This window comes from Bremia lactucae, linkage group LG3 (assembly GCF_004359215.1).
Source record: "Bremia lactucae strain SF5 linkage group LG3, whole genome shotgun sequence".
NCBI classification, from domain to species: domain Eukaryota; phylum Oomycota; class Peronosporomycetes; order Peronosporales; family Peronosporaceae; genus Bremia; species Bremia lactucae.
Genome location: NC_090612.1, coordinates 2,255,531 through 2,268,173, shown reverse-complemented (window position 1 = coordinate 2,268,173; position 12,643 = coordinate 2,255,531). Strand labels below are relative to the sequence as shown.

Genomic DNA, 12,643 nt, shown 5'->3' with positions numbered 1-12,643 from the left:
TTCCTGTGCCATAAGCCCTGTTACCTTTCGATGATGTTCGGAGAGGTGGGGGAAATGAGCCCAATCAATATTAAGGCTCATCCTCACGTACACACGCAGAGATGCGGGTCGTGGGAAGGATTTCAAGTGCTACCAAGTGTAGGCGGGCACGTCGTAATGCGGCCACGCTCTAATGCCTTTTTTTACCAGTCAAACATCTCATCTCTGTCGATAACACTAATATGTATTGCGAGCGTATCTTTCTAGATACCTCGCGTAAGGGATGACGCTAGGCGTCATCCCTCCTAATGTGAATGCACCTATGTGCATGACATACACAAGGGTTGTTCACAAATGTGAACAACACCCGAGTGCTGGGTCTAATTACTTTATTTAAGGAATTGACTTCCCCTTAAGTACACCAAGTGTTCTTAAAGGGGACTGTGTAACATTTAGGGCAACTTTAGCCCGTTACAGGAAGACTCTCTTTAAATCACTTGCTTTAAAGAGGGTTAAAAGTAAGCTGTATTTAATATGATTAAGTTCTTCTGTTTCTATCTATTTAATACTAACTTAATTTTTTACTAATACAAAACATGTAATAAAGTCTTATCTGTCTCTCTCTTTGCGCGCTCCGGTGCAGACTGGACCGCGGAGCAAGTACATAAAATGGCCTATATCTACCAATGGATAAGCTTTCCGAATATTGCTATGTAAAGTAATATTCTTCAAATATTATATACATTTAGATATTATATTAATCAACAACCTTTAAGTTTTAATTTCATGTAACGACACACCCCATTTCAAGCTTAATACCAAAGAGTCGCACAAGTTGGACTGTACGGTGATGCTGCAATTAAAGTCAAGAGAACATGTGTAGACTAACGCCGTCAAATGGTTGCGTTGAATAGGTCGGAGAAATAAGATATGTAACTAGATTTTAGTCGTGCCTATTCAAAACTGTCTCGCAAGGCTTGTCATTTAAGCTTTATATTTACGCCGACTAGTTATCAACGAAAGAGTCGAGTAATTTAGCTTCAAACAGAACATTAATTTCTGCTTAGACGTACACAAACTTCTATGGTTGTGCTTGTGATGACAATGTTGACGTTCGAAAGATCAAATTATTTAAAAAAATACGCCTGAGGACATTTAAATAAAAAAGCTTAATGCCTGGTCTCGCGACTTGCATATGTATTTTCTCCAATACCAGCTAACTATGCAGCCTTGCTGCTATCACAATTTACATGTCCGTAATCCAAAACATTTTGTGAGGGGTTAAACATACATTCATGTTTGGCTACACAAGGCTTTCCCCCAAGAATGCAAATTTTAACCCATCATTTAACTTATCAATCAAAGTAGCTTGGTGTCGTAGGTTCAAGGACGATTAAGCTGGCTTTTTCGTATTTAACTTCGTGCTACACCAGATAGGGCATTTTTCACGGTAGAAAATGGGCGCTATCTGACCGAAAGGATAACATATTTCAGTTTCCAAGTTGCACGATTGTCGTCCATGCTACATAGTAACATAGCTGCCGCTCTTAAAAATAGAGAAACCTCTACAATCGAAGTATTCTTTCCTGAAAAATAAGAGAACCGAAGTTGGGATCACAGTTCGCGAGTAAAATTTTGAAGTTTGATAATGAAGCCTCTGCCAGTGATCTGATAAATAAAACGGCAATAGCATGTCATTGCAGTTGCTGCAGCAGTACAAAAATATTCTCTACTGCAATTAGAGTCACCCTCTTGACCACCTTATTCTTTGCGAGAACCGCCGCTTTTGTGGAGAATCAAACATTGCCCTGCGTGTGGCACCTCGCATCATGGGATGATGATAGGTTCATACCAGCTGCATCGCCTGCCGTGAAATATTAGATAGGTGGTTATAGTGTGCATATCGTGTGGTTTGACGTTGGGCGCTGCCAGGGTTTTTGCGGTCAGATTTCTGATCTCTTTGGTCTGACAGCTATACTTTGTTTAAGCCTGGATTTTGAAGTGTACATAGACCGCTCTGATGGCTTAGAAAGGACAAACCCGCGGGTCTGTGTCCAACCCGAAAGTTGGAATTTTTAGACTCCTCTCCCCGCTACGAGCGTTTGTATCAAGCCTTAGTATCAGAATAGAGACCTCTACACCGAGGTGTCCGCGCTCGACTCCTTCCACATTGCGCCGGTCAGCCTTTACCTGTTCAGCGAAAGCTTAACCTTTCATGACGAACTCTAGCGCCATGCCGGCAAAAAAAAGTGTGTGTTATCTACAAGAATTGCCATTGACGCGCTCGACCACTGAGCAGCGTCTTGACGCGCTGCGCCACCGCTCTGTGCCCAAAATTACTGGCCGCAAGCACCGAATTCCGCGAAAGTTTGTGATCACCGACCTGCTGGACTCTTCGCAGCATAACCGAGACGATGAAGGCGACGATAATAGTAGCGCTAATGAGGTTTATAGCGAAGACCTCTCAGCCTCAAGCTCGTCCGTGCGCAAGGGGAAGACACAAGTCCGAGGTCGATTTACTATAACTGACCTGACCCCGGAGTCGCCTGAGGCGTTAGCTGAACGTGAAGACCTGTCAGTATCTATGGGCGCAACGCCTTTACGCGCCATGAATATCTCTCGGCGTCAGTCGTCGAGGAAGTTGTCTACCCGTAGACCATTCCAGTCGGCGGGAGACGTTCGCTCTTCAGTTGGTCTGAAAAAAGGCTTGCTTTCTCAAAAACAGTACCCATCGCAGCAAGAATCACCCGCGTTTGCGTCGTTTCAACCCATTGCGACGGACTCTGCGCGCGTAGTGCTACCGGCGCAACACGCAGTGTTTGATCACCATCTGGAGTATTTGGAAAAAGAGACTTACGAGATGAGGTCAGTTTTAGAAAGCATGGTTGCGACAAATGCTCAGTGGATTGAAACCTTAGCCTCTGCTGGTCTTTTGCAAGCTAAATCTTTGCCTAGATCAAGTGGAGAACCTAGTATTGAACAGATGGCACCTGATGAGACACTTTTACAATCGAGGTACCGTGCTATTGAGAAAGCATATACGGAGCTGCAAGCAAATTACGAGACTGTTTGCGTCAAGACTGAGCGCTTGGAAGTAAAGAATGCGATGCTTGAGATCCGCCTTCAGCAACAGATTGATCGCTCGACAATGTTACGGTCGCAGCTCGACAAGCTGACTCAGTACACGGAGAATCTAATTGTTGAGTCATCGGAACCAACACTACATGATTACAGCTCGGATCTGAACTCAATCTTGGATGAGCATTCGGAATCACACTCTCCTTCTGCTGATGAGATGACGAACGGTAATGGTTACGGCTTTACTTACAATGTGGTGAAGTCTCAGCAGAATCGCTGGGATGGTGTGGAAGAGGAGTGTATTTCAGACACGAGCACCGAAGGTTGTTCAACGAGAAAAACTATGTCGCCTCCTACTTCAGATGAGGATAATAGTCGCTACTGCTGCGAAATCGAATTAAATGCGACAGAACTTACGTCAAGCAATAATTGTGGCAGAAATTGTGATCTTGACTTGATGCTGGATGCCCAGTGCAGCCAATTGCGCCAATCTTTGCGCTTGGAAGACAGAGCCGATGACGTTTCTTTGATTGAATCATTGGATTCAATGGCTGGATGTCCGTCAGTAACGAAGCTAGACTCGAATGGAGACGACGAATATGATGGCAACAGCCACATTGGCCGCTCGGATCGGCAACATTTATGCCAAAAGTCGAGTATCTTAAAGCACAGTAACTCTCTAGCTTCGCTCAACTATTCAACTGTATCGTCAACGTCATCATTAGCCGGTTATGGCCTTCATCTGGCAACCATGGCCCAATCCAAGCCTGGCTTTTTTGCTAACGCGGCCACGTCGACCTTATATGGTCCGCATCCTGAGTCGTATCCAAATGTTTCCACTCAGCAAAACGCACCGCAAGATGATAATACGTATAATGTGCTTAGTTCGGAAAACCTTCATTTTCATGATTATCAGTCTCTGCTCCAAGTGGCCGCAGAAAGAAGCGTGGAAAATGTTGCCACACAGCGCGAGTTTCCCTTCACAATTAGCAAAAAAACTACATCATTGCCTGGGGCGAACGAAGTCTCTGAGAAAACTCGAGCCACCGGAAGTTTGTTACAGCGACTTACTGTGCGTCGGTGGTAGCCTGGTGTATCGTTCGAGTTTATTCTTCCATGCCCCTGTGTCCAACGAAGCGTAGAGCTCACCTGTTTGAATACCTTTTCCCTTACCAGTAGCGACTTTCTTGTAGCATTGCGACAGTATGAAAATCGAAGAAACAGCACCAGATGGTTGCAATACTCCGTACCCGCGGTAGTTTAGCTCATGCCTGGGTTGGTAGTAGAGCTGAGGCAGCTCCTAGCTCACTATCATGCTAAGTAATAGATTTCTCAAATTAATTTAAAAAGAAGTTTGATGCAGTCATTAGTAGCAAGTGCCATTGACAATTCAATATTTAAATATTCAAATTCATGGCGACGGCGGGGCGGTGGCAACTCGAGTACGACCGTGACTGGCGCAACTACGCCAGGCAAGTGATTAAAAATCAGTTTGGTTTAAATGCACTGCAGTGCACTTCAGCTGTGACACAGGCCGATGAGCACCAACTGCGAGAAGTTTTGACGACAGCGGGCATAAAGCACGTTCCAATCAATCACCGTCGATGGCAGGCGGCGATGAGTATGTCACAGACGCCAACTAAAGCTTCTGCACCGCATGAATCACAGCTTTCAGACCTATCGTATGTATACACTACACCGCCGCCTTTCGACAGCCATAGTATGTTTCCAGTGTTTGACTCGCAGGATTTCGTGTCTCAATTGACGCCTCAACGCCGCGTCAGCGCCTCTCAGCGACTGCGGCTGCGAGTGGCTGATGTATCACCCATTTCAGACAATCGGCGCAGATCGATTGAGTGTGCAGGCACAATATCGCCGCCATCTGGAGCTGCCAAGTCGCCCTGGACACCGAAAAACTGGTCGCTGGAACACGCCGAAAAGACAAGATCCACACCCCGACGATCGCTTGAAGTAGATTTTCGAGACAATCTTGATGATTCTATGCATTCTATGCGCTTAAGTGGAGACGAAAGTCACGAGATCCAAGAGTATCAAGACAGCGTGGAAGTCCAAGAAGATAAGCAGATCTTTTATGAAGGTGGAACTCATGAAGAAGAAACCAAGTTTGCAGTTACAAGCGAAGTAATCCGAAGAGAGGAGAAAGAGCAAAAAGTGAAAGCTACTCTTTGTGGAGATAATGCTGTGGATACTCAAGACCAGGTAATGCATGATGCTGACGAAAAAAATATGAATGTTTCGAAGAAGCTAAATTTTGGCCGTGACAATGCTCGGGACGACAGTCAAGAAAGTGGTTCATTTGAATCTGGAAATAATGATGTGACTAATGTTTTATTAGGGGATACTGATAGAAGCAGAAGGTTGGCACGACAGTCGCTTCTTTCTGAAGATAAAACCGAGATGATGCCAAAAGCTTCTGAAGCAAACTGTGACGGAGGAGGCGATCGTAGTCTAAGAATGAAAAAAAAGCGAAAAGAAGACCAGGAACAAGAATCTGCAATGCATAAATCAAAGCAACTCATTGCGGAAAGTGCAATTGGTCTCTTGAGTCAAACTGGTGGGGAATCAACCCAAGAGAAATGTCGATCGAAGCAGGATGTACACATTTCCAACCTAGGATCAACGTCAATATTAGCTTTTAAAAACCCGAAGAGCTCACTACAGCCAACACCTGCAGTATTTGCAGCCTCATCATCATTGCATGCATTCTCCAGATATTCAGCGACAAGATACGTCTCGCCAGAAACTCCAATTGCTTTATCAAGAAAAAAACGCACTTACAATACTTTGACAGCTTCATCGATGAGACCGACAAATTCCTTGGTACGAAGAAAAGAATTACATAAGGCTCCTATCACTTTAGAGACGCAAGAGACGCAAACCCCGCCTACACCTGGGCTTTCGGCTGTCTTATCGCGAAAGCGTGCAAATCGACGTGCTTTATTGCATACAAAGCTACCGCTGGAATTAGAATATCGATTTGCGAGCGATCGACGCCGGCGCCACCGGCGACGAAAGTCACTTGCTGCAAAGCCGGGGGTATTTCCGCATGTCACGCCAGAGCTAATGGTCGAGCTGCAACCCTACCAAAGGGAAGCACTGCTATGGATGCTGGAAAGAGAAAGTAATCCAGGAGTCCCATTTACTATTGACCAACAACGCAATGGCGACTCAACTGCTGCGGATGCTTTGGTTGCTAAAGTTTGTGGCGGAATTTTGGCAGATGAAATGGGCCTTGGCAAAACAATTTGCTGTCTTGCACTTATCTGCGAATCTCTTCGTCAAGTCCGAGCAGCGGATGTCCTTGCTAGAAGCAAAACAGGCTCTTCGATACCTACGCTCACGTCTCCAACACTTATCGTAACGCCGCTGTCGATCCTATCACAGTGGGAACAAGAGATTCGAGCTAAAACAAATTTGAGTGTTGTAACATATCAAGGAGCTTCACGCCAGAGCTTTCAAACTGCTGCACAATTCATGGGAGCCGACATCGTTCTGTCGACATATGACACTCTTCGCCTTTCAGAGTGTAAAGTTCGAGATAATAGCAATGAAGAAAATGATTACAGACATGGATTAGGAAATGGATGGTATGAAGCGCCACGCCTTGCACCGCACTCCAAACGGTCTGTGGTGACGTCAAAGTTGCACCAATTGAAATGGTTCCGAGTGATCTTGGATGAAAGCCATTTAATTGCAAACGCTAGCTGTGCTCGAGCGCGAGCTGCATTCACGCTCAGTAGTCGACGCCGCTGGTGTGTGACTGGAACTCCCATTCAAAATCGAACAGCAGACCTAGCGGCACTTTTGCAATTTGTGGGTCTTGGCAGTCGTGCGCATGCACTTTCGGAACGGGAACTTAGCGCGCTAGTCCCCCGCGTTGTGATGCGCCGATTGAAGTCGACACTAGACGCCCGTTCTAGAGCCCCTTTACTAAATTTACCTAAGAAAATTGAAGAGACTGTCGAGCTAGAGTTTGCTTCAGACATTGAGCGTGCTCTGTATATGCTACTGCATCGCACTGCAAAACGACAAGTGCTTCAGTATTTGCAGTCCAAGAAAGCCAAACAACAGGACCATGTTCTTCGTAAAGCACCAAGTAAAGATGGTGGAGACACTGAGCATTTATTCATGCATGTGTTCGAGCTAATCCTACGACTAAGGCAGGTCTGTAACGCTTGCGCTTTGGTAACTGCGGATCCTTTAGCTGAGGTACATGCTCGAGCAGCTTGCGCTGAGACTTTGGTTGAAAATGGAAAGAACGAAATTTCTCTATTCTCTACGAAAGAAGTGGTATTACTTGAGCGTCTTCGGCAACAACAACCGACTCTTTGTGCCGAAGTCGCTTCTAATTTATTGGAATCGACAAAGCTCGCAGCGCTGATGCAAGAGCTTAAGAAAGTGAGAGCTCGTCACGAGCGAGTGCTGGTGATTTCCCAGTGGACGAGCTTCCTTGATCTAATCGAAGAGCACTTAGAAGCTTACAACTCTCAATGCGAGATAAGTTTGGCGTCCTTAGAAACAGAATATGCCAACGACACGATTTTATTCGCCAAACTGGATGGTCGAATGGCCGCAAACGAGCGAGACCAAGTTGTGCGGCAATTTCAACAACACGAAGGCAATCATGAGGTGGGACCGAATGTTGGCCCCTCGCTCGACGTTTTGCTGCTGTCGCTGCGTACGGGCGGACTTGGTTTAAATCTTACAGCTGCCGCACATGTTTTCATAATGGAACCGAGCTGGAATCCAAGTCTTGAGCGTCAAGCTATCGATCGAGCGCATCGTTTTGGGCAGACGAGAGAGGTCCGCGTCGTTCGATTTATCATTAAAGGCTCAATTGAGGAGCGGGTAGTGGCGTTGCAAAGCAAAAAGCGCCGACTTACCTCTGCCTTTTTAGGTGATGCCGATGTTCTGTCGAGTGCGAACAAGAACAGTATATGGGATACAAGGCTGTCCGCTGAAGACCTCAGGCGACTGTTTTTAACGCAACAGGAACAAGAAGAAGAGCAGCATCAGCACTATCAAATCGATCCATACAACAAAGAATTAGTTGATGATGGCAGTGTTCCATGCATTGAGATCAGTGAATAGTAGATTTATGTATTTATTAGGCAGACTAGCATCCAAATATGTTTGAACATGTTCACTTTATTGCATGGTCAGTGAGCGTCGACGTTTAATAAGTCGCTCGGTCTTAGACTCGAACTGCGTAGATGAAGACGCTGTTTGAGCAACACCGATGCTTACAGTAGTGCATGCAGCAGCTCGTGAGGGTGCAGGGGATGCTTGACATGGAGATATAGTCAGTGTTTCTGGGCAAACTAGGTACGAAGCGTACTGGAAATGAAAAGTATCGTCCCTTTTGTTATTGTCGTATGACAAAGTTTCTTGCTCAATCGCTGTGGGGCTCTTGGAAGGCGACTTGATTGGCTTTTGGATCTCGACAGTAGCGGCGTGGGGATTTTGGATTCGAGGTAAAGATGACGACGGACCAAAGTAGGCGCTACGCACAAGTTTAAAGGCTGCGCGATAAGAGCTTTCCTTGATTTTGACCGTTTTCAGTGCCTTGAGCACTTGAGTGATCGAGAGATTAAATTCTGATTTCGCCACAAGTTGAGCAGCAGCCTTCGCCAGGCTTGAAGCTGAGCAGTCGATAGATGACGTGTCTTCAACCAAGCGCTCAAGCAAATTAAACACAGATGCAACGCAGTTGGCGCGACAACTGGCATCGTTGAAGGGAAGTTCGTGGATAAAATCTCGTGCCATAGTAAATACATTAGGAGGGTTAAAGCGAAAGTCGATGAGCCGAACAAGCTGTGCTTCAGCGTCGATCATCTGCACGCGTGAAAACTTGCGCTCGCACATAAGCGCCATCTCTTCCAGAAGAATGGGCTTTCCCTCGTGCATTTTGCTGGCTGTCCACATGCATATCATGCCCAGAAGCTGCAGTGTTACACGATCCACCGAATGCACACTTAGATATTGGTCGAGAAAGTGGAGGGCACCAAAGACCGTATCCATCTGCAGCTCAAACTCTTTGGCAGTCTCGAACATCCAACGACAGACACGAAGACGCCAGGTGGATGTCATACCGTGACGCTGCACTTCCGACAAATAGTGGGGATTGCGCACTGCCGAGTAATGCTTTTCTTTCAGTAATGCCCATTGAATGATTTCAAGCGTCTCGGTCGCACACTCCTCGGTGAGCTCATAAGGCATCGTTACGATGGATACAGACGACATATTTACAGTTGCATAAACAGACACGACAGAGAAAGAGATACAAAGGGAGGCTTGTGCTGGCCACGTAAAACAGTGGAATGGCTTTCGTCAGGAGAGGCCGGCACGATGGCCAAGCATCAACGCCGAACCGGTATTGCTTACGATATGGTCTCGTGGGCTCCTTCTTACAACCCTACGTCTTATTGGCGAAAAGTCGGTAGATGACATTATGTGCAGGTAAGGCTCTCCTTTTGGCCAGTCGTAGTGGATGGTGTCTATACAGCTCGGCATCATTCGCAATTATTTAAATTACTATCATTCATGCATTTTCACCTTTTGGGTGTTCATTGTGTATTCTACAATTTTTAATTGCTGAGTTCCAAAAGTAGTAAAAAAGTTCCAAATGATTGAAATTCTCCAACATGAACAGTTGAAACTTTACTCTAAGGTGACAATAAAATCTAGGCAGCCGCTACATTAATACTACGGTCACAGTTAAAAACTACTACGGCCACAGAAAAAACTACTACGGCCAAAGACATGACCACAATTTTGCCAACTGTTGATAGGTGAAAGTGTTGAAGATAGCTTAGCATTTGTAAACGGAAATGCGTGGTCTACATAACATTTGTGGCAGAGTTTCGTATTTCATTTAGTTGCAGACTTAACAGTTTATGAGCCCGATGGCGGACTTTGATCACGGTTTCGCACTTGACGAATATGTCAATTCGTCTCCTGCGGCTGCCCCTGTCCCTGCCCCTCCAAGGGACAGGGCAGTTGATGAAAAAGAAGAGAAAAGCAAGGTTGAAGGAGGTATGGAGATGCGCCAGCGGCCACATCAGAGGGGAAGCGAAATGACCTAGGTGATCAGGGTGAATTGTTGCAGCTCATGCGTGGGCTGGCTGGTCGTTTGGATCGTCTAGAGTCGCAGACTGAGCTCCCGAAGGACATTGCGTTGGGCACAAAGGCTAGAAGGGTCTGAGAAGATCGCTTCGTAAGCCTAGACGAGAATTCGAATTTTTTTGAGCCAGCTTTAAAAACAAGACCCGCGGATGAACTTGGATTCGTTGACAGGCGATCCTGAAAGAAATGTGAAAAGTAGGGTGCATCGAGATGTAACCCCTCATAATTTAATGATGAGTTCCAGCCTGGATATGGTGTACATATTTTCACCGTCAGGTTCTATATTGCTGCTGACGGAGGAGTGGCGGATGTCAGAGGTACGCAAGGAAATGGTGGGGCGGTTATGGATATGCCTGGACCTGCTCTTCATGGCATGCAAGCTGCTTACAGCTACCCCGATGCGTGACAAAAAGAACTTAAGATGAAACCATTTGACGGGACGGAGTTATATCAAGGTCTATGATCTGTTTTTTGGAAAGGGAAAGACGATTTAAGGTTTCCTTTCTTTCTGAGCGGTTGTCCATCTGGTTGCACGCACATGCCATCGGTATCTTCCGAGTCGTCGAGCCAAGTTCATCACCGACCACGTGACAACTGGAACCGCTACCCAGAATCCATAGCTTCCAAACCATCCGAAATAGCCAATGTTGGGTCGGCATTATCACTTTTTCGCCGTCGCGCTTTAGTACAGGTTGCTTTAAGATGTCTCACTTCTCCACAGATAAAACACTGCCTTGTATCTGTGAGCTGACAGTCTTGAACAGCACTGACAACTTCTTTTCATATGCAATTATTAACCGCATTTGACTCCCACGCTTGAGCAAAGTGTGCTTACTCTACCGCCTGTTGAAGATAGTCGGTTCTTCGATCGTCCACCTTTGCCATCAACACAATGCGCATGTCATGGGATCAGAACTAGGTAGTCCGATGCACCATCCGATGCTTCAGCCACTGCGTTCAATTACAGTAAATGAACTATCCACGACTTTCATGGGTCTTTAGAGCGCTTAAACAGATCGATCGCTTCGGCTGGAGTAACATGAGTTTTTAAACGCCTACAGCATCCGCTCCATAGCAAACTGTAGGGTAGGTGGGAATTCCACCAGACGTCGATCTGCGTGTTGAAATAACGCTTTGCCATTCCTTCCAGATGGTGTCCGAATAAATCCACTTTACATCTTCGGGCCAAGAAATACCACACGCCGATTGAGCGAGAAGAGTCTGTCTCTACAACATCACTTTTGCAGCAGTTATAAACATGTCAAGCATTAAGTTACTATTTAGCCCTGGTTCGAAAATGGTAGGTGCCAGCGAAACACTCGAATATAATGCGCACATCCACATGCTTCGATTTAGCTGACACTCCTTCTCCTTTAAGCTGTAGAAGCGCCGCCTGATTATCCACGTAGAGGACCATGGGGCTGTCTACACTTCACCCCAATTTCTCCAAGTAGCTCTCGAAATCGAAGCATCTGCGGGACCACCACTGACGCTGCAGTAATTCAGCCTCCATTGTTGATAACGACACGCCACCTTGTTTTTTTCGTCAACCAGCTCACCGGCATTTCATGGACAGCGATCCAGCCACCAGTAATTGTTTTTCTGTCCGTTTTTTAGCAGCAAAATCAGCTTCACTATAGCCAGTAATGTTTACCAACTGATGACCAATATCATCTTGCCTCATCTGTAAACACAGCGACTTGCTTCCTTGCAAATATCGCGCAATCCTTTTCGCCAGGTTCCAGTCGCCTATAATCGGACAGTGTGTTCTTCTATGAACTCAGTCTTCCGCATAGGATATTTTTACGGTCTGCTGCAGCGCGATAACCACAGCGAACTTTCCACCAAAGATTGAAAGCACCTATCCGTTATCTTTCCATCTCGATCATAAATCGGTAGTTTTTCATCCATCAAGTTGATCTCGTTCACTTCTTTGCCGATAGGCGTGTGAAAGTCACCTTCCTTTTCCAATTTATTACCCTTAAGCATTTCCCGGATTGTCACTTCTTGATCAATATCATACCCATTTCAGGCGCATAGGAAATGCGAATTCCAAAGAATTTTGTCATCTCCCCAAAAACCTTTACCTAAAGGTCCTTTAAATAACGAAAGAATTGTCCACGAGAATTGAATTCGTTGCAGTCATCAGTTGATCATATAAGTAATGTAACGGGGTGTATCGTTACATGAAATTAACAATAAAAGATTGTTAATTAATATTATCCAAAAGGTAGATAATATTTGGAGGAAATTACTTTAAATAGTAATTTCCTGAATTCTTATCCATAAATAGGTATAGACCATTATGTCTATTTATTCCGCAGACTAATCAGCTGTAGAAGTAATCAAAGAGAGTTACGAGATAAGATAGATAAGAATTCATTTACATGTTTAGTATTAGTTTATAGTTAAGACAACATTTACAAAGATAGATTAACAA

The 12,643-nt window shown here is 45.4% G+C and overlaps 4 protein-coding genes across 4 annotated transcripts; 3 read left to right on the top strand and 1 right to left on the bottom strand.

Moving 5' to 3' along the window:
• Positions 1-2,194: 2,194 nt before the first annotated feature.
• Positions 2,195-4,144, top strand: CCR75_007225 (uncharacterized protein; the record flags this gene model as incomplete). Its single annotated transcript, XM_067965288.1, has 1 exon — positions 2,195-4,144. One exon carries the CDS (start codon positions 2,195-2,197, stop codon positions 4,142-4,144), a length of 1,950 nt encoding a protein of 649 aa, XP_067815258.1.
• Positions 4,145-4,470: 326 nt separating this feature from the next.
• Positions 4,471-8,169, top strand: CCR75_007224 (uncharacterized protein; the record flags this gene model as incomplete). Its single annotated transcript, XM_067965287.1, has 1 exon — positions 4,471-8,169. The coding sequence occupies one exon, from the start codon at positions 4,471-4,473 to the stop codon at positions 8,167-8,169; it is 3,699 nt and encodes a 1,232-aa protein (XP_067814924.1).
• Positions 8,170-8,226: 57 nt separating this feature from the next.
• Positions 8,227-9,321, bottom strand: CCR75_007223 (uncharacterized protein; the record flags this gene model as incomplete). The annotated part of the gene is made up of 1 exon (XM_067965286.1): positions 8,227-9,321. One exon carries the CDS (start codon positions 9,319-9,321, stop codon positions 8,227-8,229), a length of 1,095 nt encoding a protein of 364 aa, XP_067814855.1.
• A 662-nt stretch (positions 9,322-9,983) lies between these two features.
• Positions 9,984-10,609, top strand: CCR75_007222 (uncharacterized protein; the record flags this gene model as incomplete). Its single annotated transcript, XM_067965285.1, has 3 exons — positions 9,984-10,113; positions 10,345-10,403; positions 10,448-10,609. 3 exons carry the CDS (start codon positions 9,984-9,986, stop codon positions 10,607-10,609), a joined length of 351 nt encoding a protein of 116 aa, XP_067815144.1.
• Between the last annotated feature and the right edge of the window lie 2,034 nt (positions 10,610-12,643).